The sequence below is a fragment of the Habropoda laboriosa genome, unplaced genomic scaffold, assembly GCF_001263275.1.
Source record: "Habropoda laboriosa isolate 0110345459 unplaced genomic scaffold, ASM126327v1 scaffold402, whole genome shotgun sequence".
NCBI lineage: Eukaryota > Metazoa > Arthropoda > Insecta > Hymenoptera > Apidae > Habropoda > Habropoda laboriosa.
Window position 1 is genome coordinate 374,404 of NW_017100544.1, and position 14,420 is coordinate 388,823.

General features: G+C 38.2%; 1 protein-coding gene across 1 annotated transcript in view; it reads left to right on the forward strand.

Moving 5' to 3' along the window:
* LOC108576586 overlaps window positions 1–7,345 on the forward strand; it is a gene marked incomplete at its 5' end in the record, with an annotated part of 60,539 nt that extends 53,194 nt beyond the window's left edge. Inside the window, one exon of the mRNA XM_017939602.1 lies at window positions 6,999–7,345. Coding sequence (XP_017795091.1) covers window positions 6,999–7,345 — 347 coding nt within the window. The remainder of the gene's footprint in view (window positions 1–6,998) is intronic.
* Between the last annotated feature and the right edge of the window lie 7,075 nt (window positions 7,346–14,420).

Here is a 14,420-nt window from a genome sequence, read left to right on the forward strand (position 1 = left end):
CATATCCAACGCGAGCTTTAACGTCTTTACTTCGAGATACAGAACTGAACACTGGTCAAAGAATTCATTTCTTCGAAACTGTTAAGGCTATGTGTTCAAGCTTACGTTGCGTCGACGCAGGACAGTGCCGTTTTTGAGAAAGTCAAGTATTTTCAAAGGATGTGCATCTTCTCATGGACTTGGATCCGGCAGAACAATAAGAACTTTTTATCGAAAGATTGCCAGCCAGACCACCTCAACGGCAACTGACGCATCGTAAGCCCACACGCAGTGAAAAGAGGGACCTAGAATTTATGGGTCGGTTTTGCGAACAAGGGACTTTTGTACGACGTCCTGCAGGTCTTGTTCACCGGATGAAATACTTGGCCTGTAGGCGTTGCGCAGACGGGAAACCGCCCCAATTTTCAATTGGACAATCCTAGGTCCCACTTCTCTGCATTTCCCTCCAAGATAAGAGTTGCAAGAAATTTTCTCAGACGATGGAGGGAGCGTTTTTGACTTCGGTGGAAAGCGTTCCTCCATCGGAAAGAACAACTCCAAACACATCGGAGAGAACACCTCGACACCCCGAACTGGACGAAACAGTTCAGAATCAACAAGAACTTTTTGGACATTAACACACAGTCTTACAAACTTTGTCACATTGTAAATAAATAAGTGTTACGTTAGTAAAGCTTGTAGTAAGGCTTTGCCACGCTGGAATTAATAAAAACACTGATATAAACAATTGCCTAAAGTGGCCTAAAACAGTCATTATGAGTTGAGAAGCCCAACGAAGCTCTTGAAAAGCTGAGATTAAATAAATCCAGGCATGGGTCTCCGAGGGTTAAGCAGTGCAGTGAATCTTTCACCTGGTCTATACACCACTACATTCCCAAATCAATTCTCTGTGACTTAATGTACAAGGAGAGCAGTGGTATTATCGTTGACAGGTCGGAAAGCGATTGTCCAAACAAGTTCAACGACCTACAACGAAACTCATTTTCAAACTCAAATTCGTGAAAGTCTTTGTTGTGGCGTAATCAAATAAGACTATTAGGATCTTATTGTTATGGCGGCACCTTAGAAGTTTTATCATATGTAGGTACTCGTATTACGAAATTCCAGACTGAATTTCGGAACTTTAATAATTTTGTAATGACCGCTTATGTTTGCTTCACATTCAATAAGTGTCCTAATACATATTGGAGTACCTATTTAATATTTCACACATAGCCAATAAAAATTCATAAACGAATGAGTGAAACAGAAACAATCCTCTGCTATTTTTTCTCTCGAGCATCGTTCCTCGTGATGGATAAAGAAATCACAGAGAGCTGGAGACACTGCAACGTCACCACGGCGAGGAGAAACGAGGAATTCCCTATAAAAATGCAAGAAGAGGAGCGTTTCCTTCGTGAGGAGGACTCTAATTTCGTTGCACGGTTGGACGGTTCGAAATGAAATTTCGCACGCAACCGAAGCGGACGACCAGACGTCCGCCCCGCGGAAACAGGGCCGCGCTTTTTACGAGGGAACAAAGTTTTCTGGCCGGGTAAAGAGAGCACTCTTTACGCTCGTATTTACGGGCAGGCCGTCGTAAATCCGCACCAACGCCGAGCATCCGGCCTGATTAACCCTTTGGAAGCTGAGAGACATGTAATTATCCGAAGACTTAGCCGACGGGATAGCAGGATCGTTAATTCGAAACTTGCGAGTCTATACATTCGAGAGGCATACTCGATTCCTCGTTTCAGATTATACGCGCTTTCAACTTTCTGTCCGCGAGTGAATCTCAATTTTGTCTAAAAGATTTTTTCAGATGTGTAATAGAAATCCTTTTGATCTATCTTGTTTTTTGTTTAACTTTTGATACGCTTACGTCTTGGAATATTCTTTTCTTATTTCAAATTTGAAACACTTGCACATTGAAGTTTATTTATGCTTGGTGAAGAATTCTTGTATCATGATTGTGGGACCTGTTTGGAGTAGTAAATACAGTCAACCTTCCTATAACACGGTTAATTCGTTCCGCGTTGTATCGAAGACGTGTCAAGCGAAACCATAAACTAATAGAAATTAGGGGAATGCGTTTCGTGTTATATGGATACTGTTTCTCGGAGTGTCGTGCTGTATCGAAATCGCGTTAAGAGAAACTTTTAGAACGAATGAAAACCAGGGGGATTTGTTCCGTGTTACATCGAAACCGGGCTCTCGAAGTACCGTGTTATAAGAGGGTTGACTATAGACGGTGAGTACAAAAAGTTCGCAGACTGATTTTTGTGAAGCTGTATTAGTCACACCATCTATAAAATTATAATGAAACTAAATAAAATATACTTCTCTGAGTTGCCTATAATATTTGTGGTTCACAATATTCATTTGTTCTTTAGTAACGCGTAGTAAAAGATTGTTTGATTTTTATGTATTGTCACGTTTCCAAGTATGGAGCAACGGGCCGCTATTAAGTTCTGTTTCAAAAGTGAAAAAACTGCAATTGAAACATATAAATTGATGCAAAAGGCATACGGGCATGATTGTCTAAGTCGTGCAGCAGTTTTTCTGTGGTTTAGACGTTTCAAAGAAGGTCGTCAGTCCCTTGAAGACGATAAGAGAGAAGGACGTCCTTCGATATCCTGCACCGAGTCGAATGTGGAATCTGTTCGTTTCTTACTGGCGAATGAGCGATGTCTAACAATAAGACTGATAGCTGACGAGTTGAGACGTCATGGATCGACTTTTGAAACGAATTCGACGTGTCCGTCCCGAGCTTTACCGATCGGGTGAATGGTTCCTCCTTCACGACAATGCACCTGCGCATTCGTCGTTCATCGTCACCCAATTTCTGGCTAAAAAAAGTGCGACTCATCACTCATATTTGCCAGATTTGGCACCTGCCGACTTCTTTTTATTCCCCAAGATTAAATTGCACAATGAAAGGGACTCGTGATGAAGATGTGAGGGCAATTCAACACGCCGTGACAGTAGAATTAAATGTGGTAACTTACGAGAAGTTTTCCAAGGCCTTCCAACGACTCTATGAACGTTCTGTTGAGTGTGTGGCAAGAGGAGGGATGTACATGGAACATTAAATAATAAAATCCCTTTAATCTACAAAACTAGATTTTATATTGTACCAGTCTGAGAACTTTTTGAACGCACCGTGTATGTATATATAATCTATATAGTGGCTTGGAAACGTGAAAATGATTTTAAGTGAATCTTGTTGTAATGTTAGGAAATATTGATAATTCTCTTTCTATTGTTTAATACAATATTGAATGATTTTTATAAGGAACAGAAACAAACTGAATGTTTGAATTAATGATGTTCAGAGTGAATGTAGCGTTAACTTGCAACTCAGTAGAAAAGTTAACTCAGTAGATTAGAGAGTATATGAAGGTACAATACACCTTTGATGAATTTCAAAATATTAGCGGTGACACTTGATCTTTAATAAAAGAATAATTTCTGAGATTTATAAATGGAAATGATCAGGCAATTGAAGTTCATTAGAAGAAATGGAAAGTGATCTCAATTTGTCGTGTCCTCAACACGAACCACGCGACCGATCACCCCCACCGTTGACTTGCATCGCTTCTATCTACCTGCCAATAAGGGTTCGCGAAAGAGGCCTTTTTCTAGGAAAGGCGTTGATTGGCCCTTTTTCCGAATTAGCAGCTACAAAAGTGTGACCATTATCACCCATCCGCCGTATTCGCCAGATTTGGCATCTGCATACTTCTTTCTATTCCGCAAGATTAAATTGCCAATGAAAGGGACTCTATCCATCGTGATATCTTCCAACCGAGAAATAAGATCACGGTAACAAACACAATTGATTCAAATTTAAAAGTTAATTCTGATGCCAAGAAAAAAGCAATGTAATTTCCTAGAATAATAGCATAAAACTTCCAAACTTGAATTAAGAATTGTACTTTGTGGAAGATGAAAAATTAATTTAAAAATTGAAACATTTCATTTAGTACAGATCAGAGTTGTTATATCAATCAATCAAGTACCACTATTTCTCAGAAATCTACAACAGTTTGTAATTGTAATCAATAGCCGAGAAACTGGTTTGGCTATTCTGTTGTAAACTAACTAGCCAAGAAGTTCATTTCCTTTCGTAAAGTTCACTGTGATACATACTTCTTTGAGATTAATTTATTCTAATTTCGAGTGTTTCAGTTTTATGGTTTTAAATACCAGATTTTTAAATATTGTGAACAGCACCGCAATTTACAACGATCTCAAGCCACTTCGTCCAAGAATATTACAAATTACAACACAACAAACCAAAGAACAAAAGACACCCTCCAAGAAACTCTTCCAAACTGTACTCTTTCCAATCCTCTCACCAGGGACGAGACACGATTATCGCTAGTCGAAGGAGTGGCCGCCGCGTTTCAGCCGGAAATCTCATTAACCGACATAACAGGATACATGACGATTCCGGAACGGTGGCTGACGGGAGACAAGGAGCAGTATCGTCTAAGGCCCCTTTCCCGGGACCGATCCGCTTCTCGCCGTATATTTCCGCGAGCGGATCGTACAGAGCTCTCGCAGAGAGGCAGAACCGACTGATGCGTTGGGTGTACCTTCGATTAATCGGTGGAAATGCCGCGAGGCCGAGATGCACCGCGCGTGTTCGACCCGGCCGACACCTGTATTACCTGCACAAAGCAGCCATGCCGCCAGGTATCGACGTGTGCACATCGTCGTCTGCCAACCAGCCCCTCCACCCACACCCCCACACTAGCTAGTCTACTGCTTAACAATGCGTGCATAGCGCAGCCTGTTCCCTGAGCTGTTTACAGCGCGGCGAGTAAAGGTCCACCGCCGTTTAATCCTCGTGGATTATACCGTGGCTCTGTTTGACCGTCGTCGGAGATGATTCTGTTTGCAGAGATTTTCGTCTGATTTAAGATGTACAGTTGGGGGCCAACTGGAGGAAGTACGAATAGGGGAAAAATGTTTGAGTGGATAGAGTGGGTAGAGAGGGATAGATGGGAAATAGAAGGTGAGGATTGGGTGATGGATTGAGTGGAACTCTCTTCGAGAGGTTGTGCACGGAAAGTGGAAATTTTTTGGGAAAGAAATTGGAGAATCGGTTCAGAGTGTGTTTTTGTAATATCGGCTTTGGAGAATTGTATTTAATTTATTGTACGGAACAAGTAAAGCGAATAGATGTCAAATTAGTTTTGAAAAAATAACGGTTGGAAATTATAGGACTCAACCTTCTAAAAACTGGAATATGTCATTCGTCCGAAAAATTCAGTATCAACTAGAAAGATGGCATCAAATTTCGCCACAAGCATCTCTGAAAATGGATATACTAAATAGTGTTTTATTTTTTAAGTTTTTTTGAACGCATGTAAATAAAATAACTGGGTTATTTTAATATAAGGTTACGTTAGGTTAGGTAACAAAAAATTATAAAGAGAAAGTTATTTATACCCACTTTCAGAGCTGCTTATGACGAATTTTAATGCCATTTTTCTGACGAGTGACATTCGTTTGACTTTGATAAGTTAACTTATCACGGAAATTTAATAATTATTACATGGGTAGCATTGAGAATTTCTCTATTTAAATAGGTCTCTTTTTGGCTCTGTTAACAACATCTTATTTTATCTCGCTCTTGGCCTCAAAGCTAGGGAAGTGGTATGAATAATAGTCACACACTTGGCAGAAAGATAGGTCGAGAAACTAGAGCACAATGGTCTTCGTTCTAAAGGGTAGAATCTATTGTATGCATTTTTACAGAATAAGTAAACCATTTTCATAAATTGGCCAAGAATTAAAAATTCAATTTCTGTATTAATTTGTAGATTTATCTTTATTAAAACCTTTTCCATTTCGTTTTGCGAATCCTGTTAATTAGTTATATTAATACATTGAGAATCGATGAAATAGACTTACGTATAATTTTTCATCGTATCATTCACAATGAATGATATCGTATGAACTAAGCAGCGAAAGAGTTGAAACTTAATCGACGATGGCGATACGCGTAAATTAATTAATTTATTTTCAATATGCAAATTAAAAATTAAGACTTTTATAATAATTCATGTAAAGCACATGTATAAAGTTTTACAATGTAGAGATACATTTTGTATGAGAATTATTTGTTAGCATGTAGCATCATAGATAGTCAAAATCCAATCAGCGGTGAACGTGTCAGGGCTCATATAGACTGAGGTACATCGATGGAAACACTGTATCCCGACAGTTAAAAGATTAAAAAGGAATAAAAGAGAAAAATGTTCCGCCATTTATAAGAGACTGAAATACAAGACCTTCTGCTTATAAAGCGATCGCCTTAGTCACTAATCCGCTGCAGGTTCTTGAATACTACCTAAACCTCCAAGATTTTGTATAACCAGTTTTAATTGTTTATAAAAAATGTGCATTGAAATGAAATGTTTTAGAGAATGTTATCTTGCGACTTCTAGATTCACCCCTCCAAATTTTGTCAAAATCCCCGGAGGACCAACTGCAGGTAGTTATGGGTCCTAAAATATGCACTTCGAATCGCTTGGAACATGTACCTACATATGTACTACTTACATGTGATGAAAACTTCGAATCACTTCGATTATGATTCGATACTTGAAACTCTTGAAAGTTTTGATAAGTCTTGAATCTTAGGTCTTGATAGGCCTTGAGTCTTTAAAGTTTCGATACGTCTTGAAAGTCTTGATAGGTTTAATAGGTTTATTAAAGATATTGAATACTCGCCAAGTTTTCAAGGCGTATCAAAACCTTCAAGACCTGTCAAGACTCAAGATTCAAAACTTATTAAGACTTTCAAGAGTTTGAGGTATCGAATTAAGTTCGAAGTGAGTCGAATTTTCACAGTATTGAAATACTTTGAATCGCTTCAAAATTAAGATTTAAACGTCCATTACTCGTTGGAAGGTTTCCTTGTGCGCATACCACTTGAGTTCAAGTTACGACGCAACGAATTCTCCTTTTACAAAACGAAACTAAGTTTACTGATACACTTGCAGGTCGAGCTGGCACGGATTACCCAGTGCTGGGCAAGGTGCCCTATACGAATTTCTACTGCGACGACCAGCCGTATCCGGGCTTCTTCGCCGACGTGGAGACGAGATGCCAGGCGTGGCATTACTGCGACATAGACGGCCGTCAGGCGACGTTTCTCTGCCCAAACGGTACACAATTCAGCCAAGCGGTGTTCGTCTGCGACTGGTGGTTCAACGTCAGATGTGAGCTCAGTCCTAAGCTGTACGCGATCAACAGCCGACTTTATGGCAGGCCCACTGAAAGTCCAACCAGACCCCATCGCCTCATCACCAAGGAACTACTCGAAAATATCTTCGTCAGACGGAAATGAACGGAGAGGAACGAGTTCTTGTTTGCTCTCACAATTTACCGGCGAATGGAAAAGAAAAGGCTGTTCTCTGGTTAGTTCGAAGTAGTTGTGATTAATGGATTCTGGTGTGTTTTTTGGAGAAAAGGAAATACGCTCGTTCGATTGTTTGATCGTGTTTTTAATTATTAAAAGTGGACATTGGGACACGTTTGTTTCCTTTGGAAGAAGTCAACGTTGCTTTGTGATTGAAATAAGATTGGAAAGTGAGAAGATTCGAGCAAAGTGCCACTAAGTTTGCTTTGTAGTGTAAATTGTTCGATAGGCATGGACGAATAATTTGTTTATAGAAGTGGAGTAACAGTAGGTGTTGATGAATATTGAGGGACAATAAGTTTATTGAAAAGTAGCATGTGACTCGTTTAACGCCGTGATTAGGATGTATTTGAATGTTCGATTAACGGTTCAAGTGCCACGAATTTTCTAACTGGAGAAGACACTGAAGTGTCTATATCACAGGAGGGCAGTTTGCAAGTACTTGTTTGCATTATGTAAATATACTATATACTAGGATATTATTAGTAATGTATAATCTATATAGTATTTAGTATATTAAAGAAAAAAGATGTTTAACTTCGGGTTAGTCTGATGGGTTCTGATAAATCCAATGCCATAACATTCATTCTATCATTTTTATAATTATAAAAATAACACATTAAATCAATTTATCTCACCTTATCAACTTTAAATTCCCCTTATCCTCAGATCCACCAATGGGATTTCAATTATCTGAGCCTTTGAAATAATACAAACGAAAAGTAATATTCTGAATTCTCCAAATGTCATAAAAATTCATCGGACTAACGTAGGGATAATAAAATAAATAAACATAGAATGACGTATCTACACCTAATATTTCATAAATAGTACGAAAAAAAAAGAAAGTAATAAAATTACGTCACTCTAGCAACTAAGTTAATCAAATGGCTCCTTAAAAGCTATTCTGCAGAAGTAAGTTAGAACTTAAAAGTGACACTGTTTAAAAATAAGATATTCGGACATGGGCATAGTGTAAATGTGAAACACGCGTAGTAGTCGATTGGTAAATATGTCCTACTTTAAAGATCTGTTTGGTAGGACAAATTAATAATTTTTACCTAACATATTGTGTCCAAAAATAGGAATGATCCTTTGGATGAAGTGCTCGCTAATTTCGTACATGTGTATTCCTTATAGACATAATTTATTACTCAGGAAGAGATCTCGAGAAATTCAAAATATATGAATGTTATTTTTAATTTCAAAAGACACTCATTATGGAAAATTCATTCCCTTCGAATATTCACATATACCCTTAGCTATTAGACAAAAAATCTATAAATATCTGTAAAAATGATCCCTTTCTGTCAATACTTACATAAACTACGATTTCTAAAATTGGAACCTTTATACTGACATCACAATTAATCACGTTGGGCCAGACTTTATAACATAAGGAGGAACGAAAAGAAACCGATAAAATTCTACGATCTTTTTACGAATGATCACTATCGACTTCTATATAAACTATATCGTTGAAATTAATCCTCAACTATACAGACGTCAGTCTTTAAGATTATTTGACAACTTTATTTATTAAATCACTGCGTTATCCAAATAAATCTAATATAATATTATTTAAGAATACACATTTGACTGTTAAGGATTTGTATAATATTTAAAAGATTAGGAATTTGTGTTATAGAAATATTGTACCACCTACCGTTAATTGAAGATACTCAAACACAAATTACAGTTCTGTCTGTACTTAGTTAAGGGTTAATTACATTACACCAGATTCGAGTACAGAATGAACCATTCTAGCTGAGACATAAAACGACATGAAACGTAAAAACAACTTCCATTCCATAGAAAGGAAAAGAAGAAAAGCTTGATAAGCAACGCTGTGCCAGTAAAATCGAAACATTCGCATCATTATCGAAACTAGTCGCATTAAACGAAATTTGAGCACAAAATGGACCATTCGAGCTAAGATAAAGTAAAAGCAACTTCCGTACCATAAAAAGGAAAGGAAGAAAAACTCGATGAGCACCGCTGTGCTAGTAAAAGCGAAGAGTCTGGAGAAGGACATTCGTCCGTCGCGATCTTCCTTCCCTTCGACTAACTCGACGCGGAAGAAGACGCGCTACACCCTCGGCGCGGTTCTTAATCGTTGATGAGATCGCATTCGGGACGAAGAGGAACGTCTCCCCTCTGCTCCTCATCTCCGCTGAAAATAAAGAGCTAGTCGATCTTTACGGCGGAAGTAGTTGAGCTTCCCCGCCAGGTAATACGCGCCGCGAGCGCACCTGTGCGAGAATCAACGAAGTGTGCTGATCGATCGGCGAATCGAGACGCTGCGGGATGGCTCGTATCGTAAACAGGCAGATATACAGGATGTTCCTTAACACGTGGGTAAACTTCAATGGTAGATAGGAGACAGAGATATTAGGTTGTTGCATATGAAATGGCGACGGTGACCATATGCTGGCAAATTCCGTCTTGTTTTTATGAATTAGAATCATGTCAACTGCGAAAACGTTCTTCTCCTCACAAACTTTCCTCCACGTTACACCAGAACCTTCACTGTTACAAAAACCAACGAACCAAAAACTCAAAACCAGCGAATGAAATCCATCGAGATTCCATAAAGAACCTCGAACCATTCCGAGCAGCTATCCAAGCATCGAACTCCGATGCGATGAACACCGAATCCATCGTGATTATTCGCTTAAATAACGAGCACGCGAGACCAGGCGCGCGCATACATCCATTCAATCAGCTTATGTCTTACAATCGCGCGCGGCTATTGCGTAATTGCTTCGCGTTCGCCCGAAGGCCTGACGCTTCGCTTAGCAACGAACCAATTGACGATCGGTCATACGTGCAACAATTGCGATTACACGTGGAACGATCGCGATTATACACGCAATAATGGAGCAGGGAAACTGTTGTGCCATGGCAAACAACTCGACGCGCTATGCGCCATCGCAAAAAAGCTATTGAACATGGAAACGGAGGCTGCGAAATGAACATAGAGAGGAAGCTTTTGAGTTTCGTTTCCCTGGTCCTCTATCCGCTAATTCTCGATAATCTGGTAGGAAATAATTTGAACAGAAAGGAAAAATGGTCTTTGGCGTAGTACGATTGTTTCTCGTTGGGAGTTGGAAAAGATTATTTAACACGGTAACAATTTTGAATCTGGTTCTGATAAATAGGATAAAGTAGAGCGAAGAATCAAGTTGGAGATGATCAGAAAGTAGATTTGTTTATTTCGTGTTCAAAATGGAATAGCGTAGAGTTTCACTATTTCATTCTTTATACAGGATGTCTCGGAACTGATAATGCAACACGAAAAGTGTCGAATCTAGATGAAAAGTATAAGTAGAAAATATAGAGTAACATTTTTTCATATGAAGCTTCGTTTCCGAATAAATCAAACGATACACTTTGTTTTCCCTGTACAATATTTCTCTTGTTGCACGAAAATCATTATTGCATCTGAATAAATCGATCTTGCCAATGGCGCAAAAGGTAAATTTCTTAGTGATTTCTCGTTCGTCTTTCACCTAAAATTGTGCGACAGAAGTTAGGAAGGCATGCAGCAATCATTCTTCAGTTGTCTATACTCGTTACAATTCAATTGATATTGCAATTTCGATGAAGAAACAACCGAAAGTAAGAGACGAAAAACAAAAAAAAATGAAATGCAGTTAAGAGACTAAAGGTTAATTTTCAGCGTTTGTCAGTCAATCGTCGATCCTCGATTTCGATTCGTCCCATTGTCAATGCACTCGATTACAACAGGTCAGAGACACATGTAGCGGTCAACACATGCACGAGAGGGAGAGGGAGAGAGAGAGAACGCAAGGTAACGTTGTTCATGCGGCAGCACGGCCAAAAGTCAACGCTTTCAAGAATCGATATCCGCTAATAGAATTGTGCACGCACCGCGAACCGAACGAAATACGACAACGGCAGCTTTGCCGGCAATTAGTAATGACGTGTCGTTCGATATATTGTGTGTACGGCCTGTCGCCTGAAAGCGATCGTCGCGCGACCAATTTCTCGTTTCACCGACTCCTTCGTTCGGAGAGCACGCTTGTTCATTCTCGTGCCAGTTCATTGTAATACATATTTTTCTCTTCACATGACATTGTACAATTTACCGTGAAAGCTTAACTTTTACATCGTCTGATAAAACGGAATCTATCTTTCTACATTTTCATTCAATACTTATAAAAGATTAGTATTCGATGACACATTCTCCACTTTAAATATTTCTCTTTACTCGAATATTTTCTCTTCACCGTCCCTATTGCCTTCAGAAGAATAATGTTGATCTATAAATGAATTCTTCTGATAATACATACATACATATCGCGATCCGTTGTCTTCAACAGAAGACAGAGGTCTCGAGTAAAAATTGGAGACTTAGTATAATTGCACTGCACGCGTAGCAAAGTTCAAAATCTTGCAGTTTCATTATCTTGCAACAATATTTTTTAAGGATACAGAAGTGTTAGTAAACCAGTGTAAGAAGTTTATTGAAATACAGGGAGATTATGTAGGAAGATAGGAAAAATTTCTTTCATCCTGTGGAAATCTTACCAGGTGTAAGTACGTATATTGTATAGGCAAACAATGAAATTTTAATTTTATTGCCTCATATAACTGACAAAGTATTTGTTAAGGCGTATCCTGTAGCCGGATTTATGGCGGCGAGTCAAGTGGTTGCCGTCGCAGGCAAATATCGTTTTTTCAAAACACCACTAGTGTTTATTGCGTTGCCTGCGACACTTAGTCCCTAGGAAGGGAAAAATAGAAAAGTGGCCCACGACTTTTGCCAACGTCGATGGGCCACTTGACTTTAACAAAGCCTAGAAAAGCGGAGATTCCACAGGATTCCCACGCATCCGTCCACCGAACACTTTCTCCGGTCGTTGTTCACCCTATCCTAAGATAACGCGCTAAGGGCGAAATGGAGGGAGGTTGCGATGCACCGGAGTAAACTGACTGGTGATTTAGAAAAGGAAAAATCACCAATCAGGGTGTTTTTAGGAAAATAAGAGTCTTCGTCGAGGAAAATCGCAGAGACTCCATCAGGAACACTTGGCCACTCGCAAGAGAAACACCTCTCACTTCGCAGTAGAATTTATGTCTTGAATTAGTTGTAGAAAATAGAACATAAAATAAAAACTTTGTGTTTCAATCAAGGAACTGGTCCTTCGAAGCCTTAGAACATTAGTCGGCACACACGTACAAAAACCGGCAAAGCTTGAACGATCGAAAGATCAACCGCAAGCCCTAACAGTATTTATTTAATAAGATTGTGTCAATTGCTACGTCTATTTAGTCTAACTTATGCCTGGTATCATCAAACCGATCTTTCCTCAGATCTACAGAAATGTGATCTTCATCACATATCGATTAAAATTGCTAATGGGGATCGTTTACTCTATGAACTCTTTTATTTAACAATCTCATGTTGTCACCATCTGTTTTCCCATAACAAAATCAGATCGAACCAACCAAACACCCTACCATCTCATAAAACATCAACAGAGAACAGAAAGTTTTATTAGTCTGGAAATTTTTCTGCGCGATAGGAACATGGAAACGAATATGATATTCAAGGCCAGATGGCTCTACGTACAACACATTATGACGTTATTACTTAAATGCAATTTATCTTTCGATAAAATCGGGGCATTATCGAAACGAGTGCTAAGAGTACATATTTATCCGTTCCTTTTTTTCTGAACAAAGTACAGCTTTTAAAGCGAGTAAACGTAATTTATAATTTATATAATTATGAATGATATGAACAGACAGAAAAAAGTATTTTCTTTTTTTGTCGTATAACATCCAATAAAAAATATTGCCTGTGTACATAATATAAATACATGTATTGTAGCCTAACTGATAAATAGCTATGTAACAAGAACTGTGTGTATACCGTGCTATATTGTTAAGCAGCGAATAAATTATCGTGATTGTAAAGAAGTAACCTGTTGAGTAATATAAGCAGGTTAAGAATTCTGGAAATAAACTGTATGCGTGAGAAAAAGTGTGTTCTTTTTTTATATCTATAAGACAATTTAATCGTAATTTACATTATATTTGTTCCAGGAAATTTTAATCAGAAATGTACATAACGTGATTTACGAAATTTAAAGCAGAAAAGAATTGGATTTTAAAACTAATTATTATTTAGTATACATATAGATGATTCTATTATAACTTCAAAGAAAGATTCAAACGAAATCTGTCGATTCATTAAAAACTTTCAAATATATTCGAGTAAGTTTAGAATTTGCACACTTCCATTTTTAATCTTGACATATCTTAATTTCTTCCACTGTTCCTTACCTACGGCACCCCATCTTCTAAATTCCGAGCTTCTGCTTTCAATACTCTTTGTAGAATTACACAACAATAAGTAACAGAAATTGTTTTTATTTCGAAACTCTTGAACATGAATACCGTTTGAAATGAAGACTCAACAAAATCAACTATTCCACGTTGACTAATTGGTTCTAACTTACACACATTTGAATGTGGTGTATACTCAAAACATATGTGTGCAAGAGTGTTAGGAAAAAAGGTCGCGACGAGTAACGAGTGACACGAATTGCAAGACACGTTCTACCGAATTGGATAAACCTGATTAAGATGCGTGTCCTTATTCTCCACACATGGATGGAAAACTTTCATGTAAACGATATGTAATCAACTCATCCGGCTCTCCTATTTCATTTCGTGGCGTAGGTCAGCGTTGAGTCCGTACAGAGCTCGCTTTGAACGTGTTTCGAATGATCTTTCGTCATTAGTTCAATAACAAATTGCCCTTTTTTCAATTATACTTTATATTCATATTAGGTATGCGTTTAATTGCACTTCCTGCCGAGTTGCGGAAACAAGAGTTTTTTTATCGAATTAAGTACGTTGAAAAATTTAGAAATTATCTTTCTTTTCTTACTACGTAATGATGTGAATAATTTTTTGTTGAATATTCTCTTTAACTATATAATATAATACAATATATTATTTTTTTATT